The 13825-nt window shown below is 38.7% G+C and overlaps 1 protein-coding gene across 1 annotated transcript in view; it reads right to left on the bottom strand.

Moving 5' to 3' along the window:
- Nucleotides 1-13825, bottom strand: part of SOBP (sine oculis binding protein homolog) — a 165793-nt gene that overhangs the window by 130585 nt on the left and 21383 nt on the right. Inside the window, exons 2-3 of the mRNA XM_032217171.1 lie at nt 11717-11855; nt 2420-2605 (exon numbers count right to left, since the gene is read on the bottom strand). Coding sequence (XP_032073062.1) covers nt 2420-2605; nt 11717-11855 — 325 coding nt within the window. The remainder of the gene's footprint in view (nt 1-2419; nt 2606-11716; nt 11856-13825) is intronic.

The following is a 13825-nucleotide window of genomic DNA, read 5'->3' as shown; positions in this document are numbered from 1 at the left end:
TAAGTTTATAACTTGTTCTCACACTTATGTCACAGCACACCCACTGTGATGTGATTAAGATTCAAGCACTTCACAACCAGTAGGCATTTAGGAGTCTTGTAGTGTTCCCTGATTATATGATAGCCATTTGCATGTTTCATAGCTGGATTCCGACAAGCAAGGTCAATGGAGAAGGTGGCAGTAAAATTGCAAGTTGTGGTTACATGATGTCTTACTTAACAACCATGGGTGATTTGTTTAATAACTGCAGGACAAATGAGGTTATAAGTCCCGCAGTGTCATGTCATTTTGCACAACAACAACATCACTTAGCAACAGAGTTGATGGTCCCTATTGTGGTTCTTATGTGAAGGCTACCTGTATTGTTCTCATTGTTCATTTTATTCATTCTGGAGTTTTAGGGGTAGTATGTACATTAAGATCAAAGGGAGGGGTGATGGCAAACACTTTAGGAACCATGTTCTAGTCCCTGTGGCACACATGCCTGAAGTGGCACACGGGACCATGTCGCCTGGCACGCATGACATTGCCCATTCCTCTTTTAGGTTTCTAGCTCGCCTGCACATGCATTGATCAGATGGCCTTTGTGCGTGTGGCAGTGCCAGAAACTGGAAGAGCAGGTCTTCCATTTTCTGGCATGAGCATGTGCACCGGCCATTTGATCGGCAGGTGCGCATATGTGGCAGTAACTGGAAGACTTGCTGGCTAGGGCCATGAGTGCACCGTAAACTGGAATTTCATTTTCCGCTGCATACACGATCCCTAGGCAGCGCCTCTTCCTGGCCAGATGAGCGCTTCTTTGTGAAGTGCTCCTTTTTTACACTTGGTGCCATGCGCACGCGCTCCCTTTTCAGAACTTGGTGCCGAAAAGGTTTGCCATCACTGTTCTAGTCAGAAGTCTGAATCTTAAGATCAGATTGAATTTTATTATAACCTAAAACAGAGGTCCCCAACCCCCAGACTGGAACTTGGTCCTGGGCTGCAAACTGTTGGTAACTGGGTCACACAAGCCGTGGGTGAGCACACAGGGCTGCATTTGCACAAGTGGCGCAAACCATCCTCTCTCCCCATTGCTGCAATTGGCACCGCCAGTCCACAGAGCCAGAAATGTTGGGGACCATCGGCCTGGAAGACTGCAGTTATATACGATTCTTAAATTATTTCACAAAACTTTAAAAATCTTTTTGTTAAATATTGATATTGCAATAGGTCTACTTGTACAGTTAAATAAATCTGCAGACTTAACCCAACATTGTTACTACAGCAGTGAAAAAAAATCCAACTCTCTTTAGAGCAAGCCAGCATGGTAGATCATAGCAGTTGTGATAGAAAAACATTGAAGGTCACATTTTCCACCCCTGTTCTAAAGAAAAGTATTCTTCTGACTTTGTAAATACAGGCAGTCCTCAACTTAGTGACTATTCAAAGTTACAATGGACTCCCAGGGCTACATACGACACTGATTTAAAATTTTGACCACTAGGGGCCTCTCCCCATGATCACATGATCCCACTTGAGGCTCTCAGTCTGTACTGAAATCTCTTGCAAAATTCACTGATTAAAGAATGGAACCACTCCAGAACATTCTAATTCTCCTCCCCATGATGTTCACCTAAACCATGCCTTTCTGAGAGCATTTTAGTACTTTCCAAAAGCAAATTCTATTAACTATGAGTTTGAAATATTCTACAGGCAGTCCTCAACTGACAGCCATTCATTTTTTGACCTTCCAATTTACAATTGCACTGAAAAAAGTGGCTTATGAACAGTTCTCACACTTAAGACCATTGCAGCATTCCCATAGACACATCGTTAAAAAATTAAGCATTTGGCAAATATTTAGAATGGTTGCAGCATCCCAGGATCCTAGAATTGTAATTTGCAACCTTCTTACGGAGCTTCTGACAAGCAAATTAATGGAGGAAGCCCGATTTGCTTAAAAACCACATGATTCACTTAACTGCAGTGGTTCGCTTAACAACCATAGCAATAGCAGTTAGACTTATATACAGCTTCATAGGGCTTTCAGCCCTCTCTAAGCGGTTTACGGAGTCAGCATATTGCCCCCAACAACAATCGGGTCCTCATTTTACCCACCTCGGAAGGATGGAAGGCTGAGTCAACCCTGAGCCGGTGAGATTTGAACAGCCGAACTGCAGAACTACAGTCAGCTAAAGTAGCCTGCAGTGCTGCATTTAACCACTGCGCTACCTCAGCTCTATTGCTGGCTGGGACCATGGCAAAAAGGTCGTAAAATAGGCTGTGACTCACTTAACAACTGTCTTGCAATACAATTTTGGGTTCTGTTGTTGTCATAAGTCGAGGACTACCTGTACTCCTGAACTTTTTAGTTTGTAACTTTAAAACATTTAAGAACATGATCTAAGAAGAGCAAAAGATTACAAAATAAATTATTTACCTGCTGGTGGCTTTATAAAAGGTGGTGGAATTAATGGTACAATAATGGGTACATTGCCATGTTCCTTTGATCCTGCTGGTGAGTCTGAGATTCCATTTCCTGTGGTAAGCCCTGGATAGTTTGTGTTTAAATTGTACGGTGACATAATACTGTCTTCAGGTAATTTTGTTTTTGGCAAAGAATTTTCTGTAAAGGAAAAATAATTAATTTTAAAATATATTACAGCTTTTGATCAGATATGATATATTTATTGTTTGCCAACTTGATTAACAATTGAGCAGTTAATGTACTCTTATTTAGCCAAAACTAACTATGTCAGGTTTCCAAGATGAACCCAATTTGTAGTTTAATATATCAGTGATCTTTCCAAAACTGCACTTAGTAATAAAATGCTCAAATACAATAGGAAGCATAACTCAGATTGCATACAGACTGTAATCAGATGTTTTAAAAGTCATAGCATCTAAACACAATCCTAAACTTCATTAATCTTGCCCAATTCTACACTTTCAGAGTAAAGTTACAAAGCTAAAGGGACAAGGTTAACATTTTATAATAATATTATGTTGATATTATTTCTCATTTAAATACTGCATTAAAATGTAGGTGCTCTGTTTACAACAATTTAAGATATATGTGGATACATTCAGTATCTACATATTATCAAGACATGTAACTGAAGTATTTAACTTCAGTTATGTGTCTTCATAATAACTGCAAAATGTATCTTACTAATATGAAATATGTCTATTTTAACATAATAAGAATTTCATTTCATTTTTTTTTCATTTTACTTTATTTGTATGCCGCCCTTTTCCCTGAAGGGACTCAGGGCAGCTCACAATTCAAGGGAGGGGAAAAACAGACAAAGTTACAAAACATAAAGACCATACACAGTTAAAAAAAGCACAACAATCATACCATTTGAAGTGGGGCTGCAAGTCTTTAGCCCCAGGCCTGTCGGAACAGCCAGGTTTTAAGGGCTATGCGGAAGGCCTGGAGGGTGGTGAGGGTATGAATCTCCACGGGGAGTTCGTTCCAGAGGGTCGGAGCAGCCACAGAGAAGGCCCTCCTCCGGGTAGTTGCCAGTCAACACTGGCCGGCTGATGGAATTCGGAGGAGGCCTAGTCTGTGGGATCTTATTGGTCTAGTGGAGGTAATTGGCAGTAGGCGGTCTCTCAAGTACCCAGATCCAATACCATGAAGGGCTTTGTAGGTGACGACTAGCACCTTGAAGCGTACCCGGAGATCAACAGGCAGCCAGCGCAGCTCGCGGAGGATAGGTGTTACATGGGTGAATCGAGGCGCACCCACGATCGCTCGCGCGGCTGCATTCTGGACAAGCTGAAGTCGCCGAATACTATTCAAGGGCAGCCCCATGTAGAGCACGTTGCAGTACTCCAGCCTAGAGGTCACAAGGGCACGAGTGACTGTTGTGAGAGCCTCCCGGTTCAGGTAGGGACGCAACTGGTGCACCAGGCGAACCTGGGCAAATGCCCCCCTGGTCACAGCTGACAAAAAGGATTTACCAAGACAGCTGACAAGCATCAATAAAGAAAAACAATTATTCAACCTTTGTATTCACATAGAAAAGTCAACCAAATACTAAGAAATTTGTTTTCATGACTTAGCTAGTATGCTAGTATGCTAGTGCATTTTTCAAACCTCTTAACTTGATTCCTCCAGTCAGCAGTGATTAAATACTGTAAAGCAGGAATCAGCATTTCCCAACTTGGTGAGCTTGTGATGTGTGGTCTTCAGTTCCTAAAATTCTTAGCAATGGCCATGCTGGCTAGGGAATTCTGGGAGTTGAAGTCCATATATCATAAATTGATCAGGATGAAAAACACTGCTGTTGATAAAATCTCTGATTTTGTCTCCCTTTATTAAACTTAAACATCTTGGAAGTGATATGTATTTGATTCTCTAATATTAAAGAGAACATAGCCTAATATTTAGAGAAGGAAGATACTTCTATAAGAAGTCTAGGACAGTCATGTTTTGCTAAACTAGAGAATTTATTTGACAGTAGAGGAATGTAAAAAGAAAGGGGGGGGAAAACCCAGGATGCTTGGAGTTTATTCAAAACTACAATAATGGCTCAGAGAAAATGCCTACTGTAGGGCAGGAGAAGTGCAACCTAGTGCAAGAGATCACATGCATGTATAATGAGATGTGTCAAGAAAACTAGTAGAGAAGACTTACTCTAATGGGGAGAACGAAACCCACCCAAATTTATAAAAACAAATCCTTGGAAAAGATTCTGAGCAGCTTACTGTTCAGCGTTAAGATCAATAATTTACAAATATATCAGAAGCAAAAAAGCTGGGTGCAGAGATGACTGAGGTAAAGATATATAAAGCAGAATTAAAGCTTGCTTTGTTTTGTATGTGTTGTTTTGTTTAAAAAGAATAAAAATATATTTTTAAAAAAATGTCTGATATCTGACCTGATGTTTTCACAAAGTTGAGTCAGATGAACTGTGGGAAATAGGGACAAGATGAGTTTTACACCTTAATGAACTTAATGACATGTGAATGACAAGATGAGCTTTATATCTTAATGACAATGTGAAAAGAAACAAGTCAGCAGATGTAGATGCTATACATCTGAGTATCATATCCGATGCATACGTTTCTGATCTACCATATTACATTGGTAGACCAGCAATGTAATATTTTGGTTACATTCTGTAATGCAACCAAAATATTACATTGCTGGCCTATAATAAATAAATAAATGAACAGGTTATACTCCTAATAAGGCTATCAGAACAAGATTATAAAAATTATGGATGACAGCATAAAAAAATCTAAGCAGTATTTATGTAGATTTTTGTAGTCCCTATTGAAATCTCGATAAATTTCTATTACCAATTTTTAAAAAGTGTTCCTGATAAGCTAGTGTGCATTCTGAATATATTGTTGAAAAAGCATGCACAAACCAACATCCATTCATACACTCATATATGTACTTGAAAACCCAAATTTGCCCCACTGTTCCAAACAGATGAAAGATTATCCCATTCCGTATGAAGGAAAACTCAGCAAAATATTACACATGCACACCCATGTAATACACATACACACACACACACACACACACACACACACATAAACACACACACACTCCATTCAAACTCCACATAAAAATTTCTGGAAGGAAGCTTTAATTGTCACTCACAATACTGTCTCTCCACTATTAACAGAAACACACAATGAACAATCTTTTCTCTATTTCCCCATCCGTACATAATCTCATTGCTAATTATAATATTTTTCAAGTGCTAAAATAGGACTCTACAGAAATCCAACACAGACTCTTCTCAGAACTGGTAGTTTTGGCAGTTGAACTGGAAGATATATTAAACGCGCTCTATGATCAATCATAGAATTTGCTCATATTAGTTGCCAAAGCGGTTGGTAATATTTTTAAGGACTGAGATGCCAGTATGAACAACTATATTTTAAGAAGAGGCAAGTGGCTAGTGGAAAAATAATTGTTCTAGGATCATAGGTTGCAACTTTGAACACAGCAATAAAAGTTGAGAAATAAAGCAAAGAGCAGTTATACATTCAGTTTTCAGTGAAGGGTAAATGTGGGTTATCATACATAGTGATCTGAGATCAGGGTTTAATTGTCTGGAGAGTACATAATTCAGGAGTGTGTTAATGCAAGCTAAAGCATCATCCCTCAACTGATTAAAGCAGCCACATCTTTTGCAAGTCTCATGCAGCTGCTTTAAAGGTCTCCAGCTGTATCTCTATGTAGGTATGTTGGGAAAATATGATTGAAAAGATTGGCGATGGTATCTATAGGCTAGAACATTCTCTCCTATAAAGATACATTTAGGATGTTTGGGATGATCGTGGTAGGATTTCTAACAATATTTTGCATGATAATTTGATCACAGTAATGCAGAATCCTATTTGATGTTGCATTGCTATCAATACAGGAACCAAAAATGGAAAGCATTGAAAGCAAAAATAATTTACCTGATTCTCCTTTCAAATTTTAAGAACTAAGTTCTCCTTTAGCCTCAATTCTCCAGGAGATTATAATCTATTATTTGTTTCACACTTAAAATATACCGTATAAATAATAACCAATCAATACAATATTTTACACTAAAAATAAAGGGCAAGTAAATAATGTTGACAATTATATATGAAACAATAACATACAGTATTTGAATTTAGCACATTATTCAATTCAAAGAGAACGGGCAAGCAATTCAAGGAAAAATATATTGAATTCAAATGATGGAAAGATAAAGTAGGAATTCAGAAAGTAACAAAGATTTCAAGAAGTTGTTCATTTCATATTTCAGTGATATCTTGCCACAACAAAGGCAGACAGAATTTTGGAGATTTCCTGCCACGAAAAAAGAGAAAGAGGGTGTTAATGTTTACGAACACTAAGAGGGAATCACCTTTTTCACAGAAACTGCTTCATTTGCTAATAGGAAATAGATATATTGCTTTGGATATTGGTGCCAAAAACTGCCTATTCCATTGTATTCTGGGTCAGGGAAAATGTTGGACCAGGTGACTTGGTTGGGTTAATGGCATTGTTTCTGGCTTGAAAAAAGTAATTGCCAATAATTAAGTGGCCCTGACAAGATTTTCCAAACTCCTTATTAACAAAAAAGGAAAAGTTAATAAGTCACTTTAAAGTGTAAGACTATTGCCCTGACTAAGGAAAGTAACATCCTAGCTAGAGGCACAGGAGACTAGGAATACAGACCTATGGATTCATCCTTTCCATATCTGTCACTGTTTCACTGAGACTCCTCAACAATGTAAATGAGAAAAGATGAATGTTATATTTAAGTCCTTTTAATATTATTTATATTTCAATTGCTGCATATGAAATTGTTATGCTGTATATACAGGAGGTCATGGAACAGGATCCATGAGGTCATGAAATGTGGATCCATCACTCCATTTCTTTCAAACTGCCATTTCCCCCTTCCCCAACTAGATATGCCAGTAAGACTCCTAGTGCATAAGGACATCAGATTTGCTATAGGATGAAACTGTTGCCTGTAATCAATGCTTCTTAGCTTACCCATAGTATTAAGGTAAAGGTGAAGGTTCCCCTTGCACATATGTGCTAGCCATTCCCAACTCTAGGGGGTGGTGCTCATCTCCATTTCAAAGCCAAAGAGTTAGCACTGTCCGAAGATGTCTCCATGGTCATGTGGCTGGCATGACTAAACGCCGAAGGTACACGGAATGCTGTTACCTGCCCACCAAAGGTGGTTCCTATTTTTCTACTTGCATTTTTACGTGCTTTCAAACTGCTAGGTTGGCAGAAGCTGAGACAAGTAACGGGCATTCACTCCATTACACAGTGCTAGGGATTCGAACCGCTGAACTGCCAACCTTTCTGATTGACAAGCTCAGCGTCTTAACTACTGAGCCACCACTCTCCTTATTACCCATAGTCTTACAGTTGCACAAACATTGAGCCAGTTTAGGAACACAAGTTAAAGGATAGGATCAAATCACCTAATACAATGGTAGCATACTGTTTTAGCATCATAGATTGTGATCTATATTAATTATTCCAAAGGATTCACTGGAGACTGAAGTATTTTCTTTCCCTTCCCCGATTCTATTATATAGCCACAAAAAAAAAACCCCAAAACATTAGCAGCCATTACAATTACAATGAAACTGCATCAATAAATAATCTATAAATCAAGATTAAGGAAAACTTTCCAGGCAAGATGTTTGGTAATGATGGTGATGATGCCAATGATAATTAAAGCAGGAATATAATTGAAATTATACATGTACAGGCAGTAAAGAACTCCCCCTTGCTGTAGTTCGAATAAAAAAATAAAAATGGCAGCAATATAAACTTTCTTCTCTACCTATTCTGATCCTCTTCCTCCATTAGTGGCTATTGTTTTAAAGGGGAAAAAACTAGACTTATAAATATTATATACTGTATGTAATATATACAGAAGTTTGTGGCTTAAAGACCCAGGGTCACATACAGCCTTGAATTGCAGCCCTCAAAGATCTCAACAAATAGTTACCATTAATGCTTCAGTTTTAATGGGTCAGAAAGAGGAAATTTATTTCATGACTAGACAATATCCTAAAATTATTTAAGGCATTAGGCTATAAACTAGGACAATGTGACTTCTAGCCCCACCTTAAGCACAAAGCCAGTTGGAAGACTTTGAGCCAGTCACATTCCCTCAACTCTAGGTAGGAGGCAATGGCAAACCATTTCTCAAACTCTTGCCAAGAAAACTGCAGAGATTTGTCCAGACAACCTCCAATAATTCAGACATGATTAAATAGAACAAAATAAAACAAAAAAATACTTTTTGTCTTGTTCTATCCAGTATTGAGATATGCATTTCTCTCTCACTGAAAATTATTCAATAATTAAATGCAACTCTAAACTGTTATTGGAAATAAATCACTCCATCTCTTCCAGAAGTAAACATTTGCATTTCAAATAAAAAATAAACACAAAGAATTAAGAAGAACAAAACAGTTTTCTTCTTAAAACTCTTCCAGATAACTACCCTCAACATTCCAGACATCCAAACTAACATTCAAAGGAAATTCAATTCAATTCTGCTTCTACAATTTAAGATGTTAGGACAATATGGGATTCAAAGGAGAAGCACTAATTGTGCTCAGCCAAAACTAAACAAATTATATTGTGGCTTAGTGCAATGCTTGAATCCAATTAATATCCTATGTATGTCTATTTCAAGTATTATTTCTTCCTCTTCTCCTTGCCCTCCTTGACCCATCACACTATTAGCAAGATGGAGTGTTTCAGGTCAAACTGGTTTATTCTGACCTTACCTGAGGTGTTACTAGAAACTTTTCCATTCTTCCAAAAGGGTTTCACGTTGAGTATTGAACAAGAATTAGGTCATTTCAAGGTTAGAACTTTTTCAGAATGATTAAAACAGCACCATAATGCTATTCATATTCTCAACTCAGAACAAACCATATTAAACTTGAAAAGGAGAACATTAGTAAACAATTTAATTATACTTTCTCCACTAATACGTTTATATCCATACACATTAGATTATCAAATGGCATTATTAGGGAATGGCTTGTTTTAAATATAATTGATTGAACACGTGATAGTATCTTAGTTTACAAAAAGTGGGTTCATGCATCACATTAAATCAAAACTATACAAAGCACATTGTGTTTTAATGCAGTGCATAACTTTGGGCCAGTAACTCTGTCTTGACCCAATCCACTTCACAGGGTTACTGTTGTGAGGAAAACAGGAGGAGGAAGGAATATTAGGTATATTCACTGTCTGGAGTTATTCATAAAAATAATATATAATATAACATCAGAGAAGTTGCAAGAAGTTAGTAAGAATTACTGCGTAGTATTTCATCCCCAGTATGGATGAGTCCAAATATGAATAGAAAGTTGCAACAAAAATGAGACATTGAGCTGATCAAAATGTGGGGTTATGAACTATTGTATTACTGTGTAGAAGAGAAAGCTCTGAAGGAAAAGGATTCTGATCTACAGATGAAAACCTGAATGTGATTGTTACGTCTAAAGTCTGTGTTCAACAGACCTCTGACTGCTGTGTTCTGACATAGACAATTTCACTACATTGATCTAAGTTAAGTTTTTTTTTTAAAGATGAGGTTGCAGGTTTCTAGTAAAAGTTTAAGCACAACTAGTTTGTTTTTTTCTTCTAGGGAAGAAAATAGAAATGTGTTGGATTTTTGTCCTGATTTTTTCACTGGAATTATAGTGTCTTGGAGTTGGTTATATGAGGAAGAAAAATTGCTGTTGTGTTGCAGACCCATATTACTATCCTTTGCTCCGTCTTTTATGTGCTAGAACAGTGGTCCCCAACCCCCGGTCCGCGGACCGGTGCCGGGCCGTGTAGTACCTGGCACCGGGCCGCGCAGCGGCCGGGGGCCATGATCGCTCTTTTAAATCCGCTCCTCTTAAATGCATTTCTCTCCCCCCCCCTTTGGTCCCACCCTCGGCTCTCTCTCCCTTCCTCCCTCGCCGTCTCCTCCCTTCTCTCTCCCCCCCTCCCGCACCGATCCATCGCCAGGGAAAGAGAGAGTGAGAGAGGAGAGAGAGAGGGAGAGAGGGAGGGAGTCAAGAAAACTGTTCCGGCCGCCGCTGAAATGACTCAGTAACTTTTGCGCTTGGATCTGCTTTTTCAAACCTCCCCCAATCATCATCGCCTTCCTTCCCGCCCTGCCGCGCTTGGTCTGGCTCTTTTCTTTTTTTGCTCTCTCCTCGGCTTTTCCTGCTTTCTCCCTGCAATTTTGTCACCCAGATGCATGCTGTGGTTCGCGAGTGCGGCTCGGTTTTATGTGTCCGCTTCTCTCCCTTTCTCTCCACACACCCCCCACCTCCATTTAATTATTTTTTTTTAAAAGAAAGAAAACCGTAGTTCTGCCAATTGCAAAAAAAAAAAGTGTGTGTGCGTGCATATCTGCCGGCGGGTGTGTGTTTGTGTGGTGTGTGTGTGTGTGTGTATGCACGCGCGGAGAGAGACTGGTTGGAAAGGAAGGACAGGACTGGCGGTGTGTGTTTCTGCAGCCCCTCCGGTGGAGTCTGGACTAGCCGTCAGATCTGGTGTTTTTTTTTTCCCCTCTCCTTTTTCCGGCAGGTCGTTTTAATCCTTGCTAATTACTTTCTGTTCTTCGCTTGCCAGCTTCCTTCCCACCCTCCTTCCTCCTCCTCCCCCCCCCCCGGCCGGGTGCGCCTCCCCGCTTTTACTCCCAAACAGTTATATATTTATATATATATTTATTTTCTCTCTCTCCACGGCATTCGCGCGCGCGCGCTCTGTTCTTTGCCCGCCGAATGTGGTGGGGAGGGGGAGGGCGGGCAGAAAGGTTGGTCTGGGTTGAGGGTTCAGGATGGTCTTTGAGGAACATAAGTCTGTCCGGGTGGGGGGGGGCATATTAAAGCACTTTATATTTATGTAATTGTATTTTATTTTGTAAGGCATGTTTAAATACAATAAAATAAAAGTTGTTTAATCAAAACAATCTGATATATAAACAATCAATGTGTCGTCGCGAACAACGCCCCCCCACCCCTGCGCGCGCTCAGCGGGCCACGGTAAAATTATCAAAGGCTGACTGGTCCGCGGCGATAAAAAGTTTGGGGACCACTGTGCTAGAAGACACCAACATCAACACATATGAGGCCATCTTTAAGACTCTAAAGTAGAATTCCACCTAGCTGAATTCGGGAAGTTGTTATGGCTAATCCTGTTTAGCATGAACAAATGAACCTTAAATGCCATTACCTTTCAGAACAGAAATGTGCTGTCGGCTCTCCCCATCTGTAGAGTAATTCCTGAATTCAATATCTTCTCCATCTTTTAATTCAACCTTATCATAACCATACCAGCCAAGGAGCTCATTCATAGTGTTTTCTGCAAAATTCTGAAAGAGAAGAATTACCTACTTATTTATGCAATCAATAATCATTTAGAACCAAAAGATGAATACATAAATCAAAATCTATTTGCACTGTACCGTGAAATAGCGGCTTTGTCCCACCTACTCTAGACTAACGTTCATTTATCAAGTCACATACAAAGAATGTAAAGCATTTAAATCTTTGAATGACATATGTAATTATGACAGGTCTGCATGAATTTGTAATTTAAAGAAAAATATGAGAGGGAAGAGAGCTATTTATCATTCCCAGCACATGAATTGATAGTCAGCAATATATTTAACACATATTTTTCATAAAACTTTATATCCTGTGCTTCTATAAAGTGTTTAAAGCACACCAGGAAAGCAATGAAGAACTGGAATTGTTTCAAAGGCACTAGTCAATCAATCTTACAGATTACAGCAATTCAAATTAGTACAGAAGCTATCACTTCAAGCAAAGATTCATTTAAACCAAATCTGATCAAATAGAAATGCAGATAGTTATAGAAAATAATGCAGATATATTTCAGATTTTGTTAGGAACCACTAATTCCCACTCTCATATATTGTTCTTCCTGAGTAGTCTCAGCCATTTCTTTTCTATTTGGTAAACATTGTGGGGTTCTACAATATTAGCTTGTCTTCCATTTTTACATTTTTATCTTTCAAATAGACTTTCCCACTTTTCTACTAACTAAAAATAGTTCCTTTATTCAGGTAAACTAATATACTGTTTTCTTTCCACTTGCACAAAGGCACTTTCCCACTTTCTTCCCACCTGCAATTGGCAATTAACATAGATCTTTCAACACTGAAATGGTACGATAATGAAATCATGGCCTAATTAGTAATTAGAAAGTTGGACTCTGTGGCACCCCAGAAAGTAGGAGCCTGGGCTGGACTTCTCCCCCTTTTACCAACACTTCACACCAACAGTGACTGAACAACACTGCCTCCGTTTCCGAACCTCATCAGCTGGTTCAGAAAGACACCATCATGGTACTGAAAGCCATTCAGACATCAAGTAGGATCAGGATGGATACTCCATGCCCACCCCAGGCCCAGCAGATATGATCCACAAGCACAACTCATGTCATGTCAGTATTTTACTTCAGCCTAAAACAAGATTGTAATTGGTCAAAATAGAAGATAGAAAATTACTTTACTCTGATAACTGTCTGAAATATATACACACACATACAAATGCACATTATTGGGGTGGTAGCATCTGTCTATGTAATTAGGGCCCAAGGCTGAATTTTTTTTAATATAATAATGCAGCAATGTAAATGAAAATGTAGCACCACACAGTACCTGGTACTACTTATTGAATTTCTCATTTATGCTTATTTGTAACCACGTTTCCACTCACATGTAACCTAAAAAGCTTCAATCAAATATGAAAATGTTGTATGTACAGACTTTTTCACAGCTGCCAAAAAACCCTCCTCATAAGATTATGATTAGAATTACCGGTAAGAGAAATTAAGTGAGGAGGAGGATGGGATGATATGCCCTAATAAAATAAACATTTATTTATAATGAACACCACCAAATGATATAAAATTAAGTCATATATATATCATGACCAACTGATTTCTAGGATTTGGGCTGTTTTAGTGTACTCTCTTGATATCAATGAATCAGATATTCTAATCTACCCATCTGTTTTGGGAATCCAAAATACTTTTTATTTGTATTCTTCCTTCCTCAAAAAATGAACAGATGGAAGGGGATGGTTAATGAGTGCAAGGGCCATGGAAAGCACTCTAAAACTAGCAGGAAGTAGTGGAACAACGGCCATATTTTGATCAAGGCTGGCAATTGCAAGCAAAATGCCACTGGGCTAATCCAACTCTCTATAGAAAAGGGACCAATAAACTTCCAATCCAATTTCTTGGACGGGAATGAGGAGGACAAAAAAAAAAAACCCTAATGGAAACTTTGACAACCCCAACAAACAATAGGAC

This window comes from Thamnophis elegans, chromosome 4, assembly GCF_009769535.1.
Source record: "Thamnophis elegans isolate rThaEle1 chromosome 4, rThaEle1.pri, whole genome shotgun sequence".
NCBI lineage: Eukaryota > Metazoa > Chordata > Lepidosauria > Squamata > Colubridae > Thamnophis > Thamnophis elegans.
The sequence above is the reverse complement of the archived record's forward strand: the minus strand, read 5'-3'. Positions and strand labels throughout refer to the sequence as shown.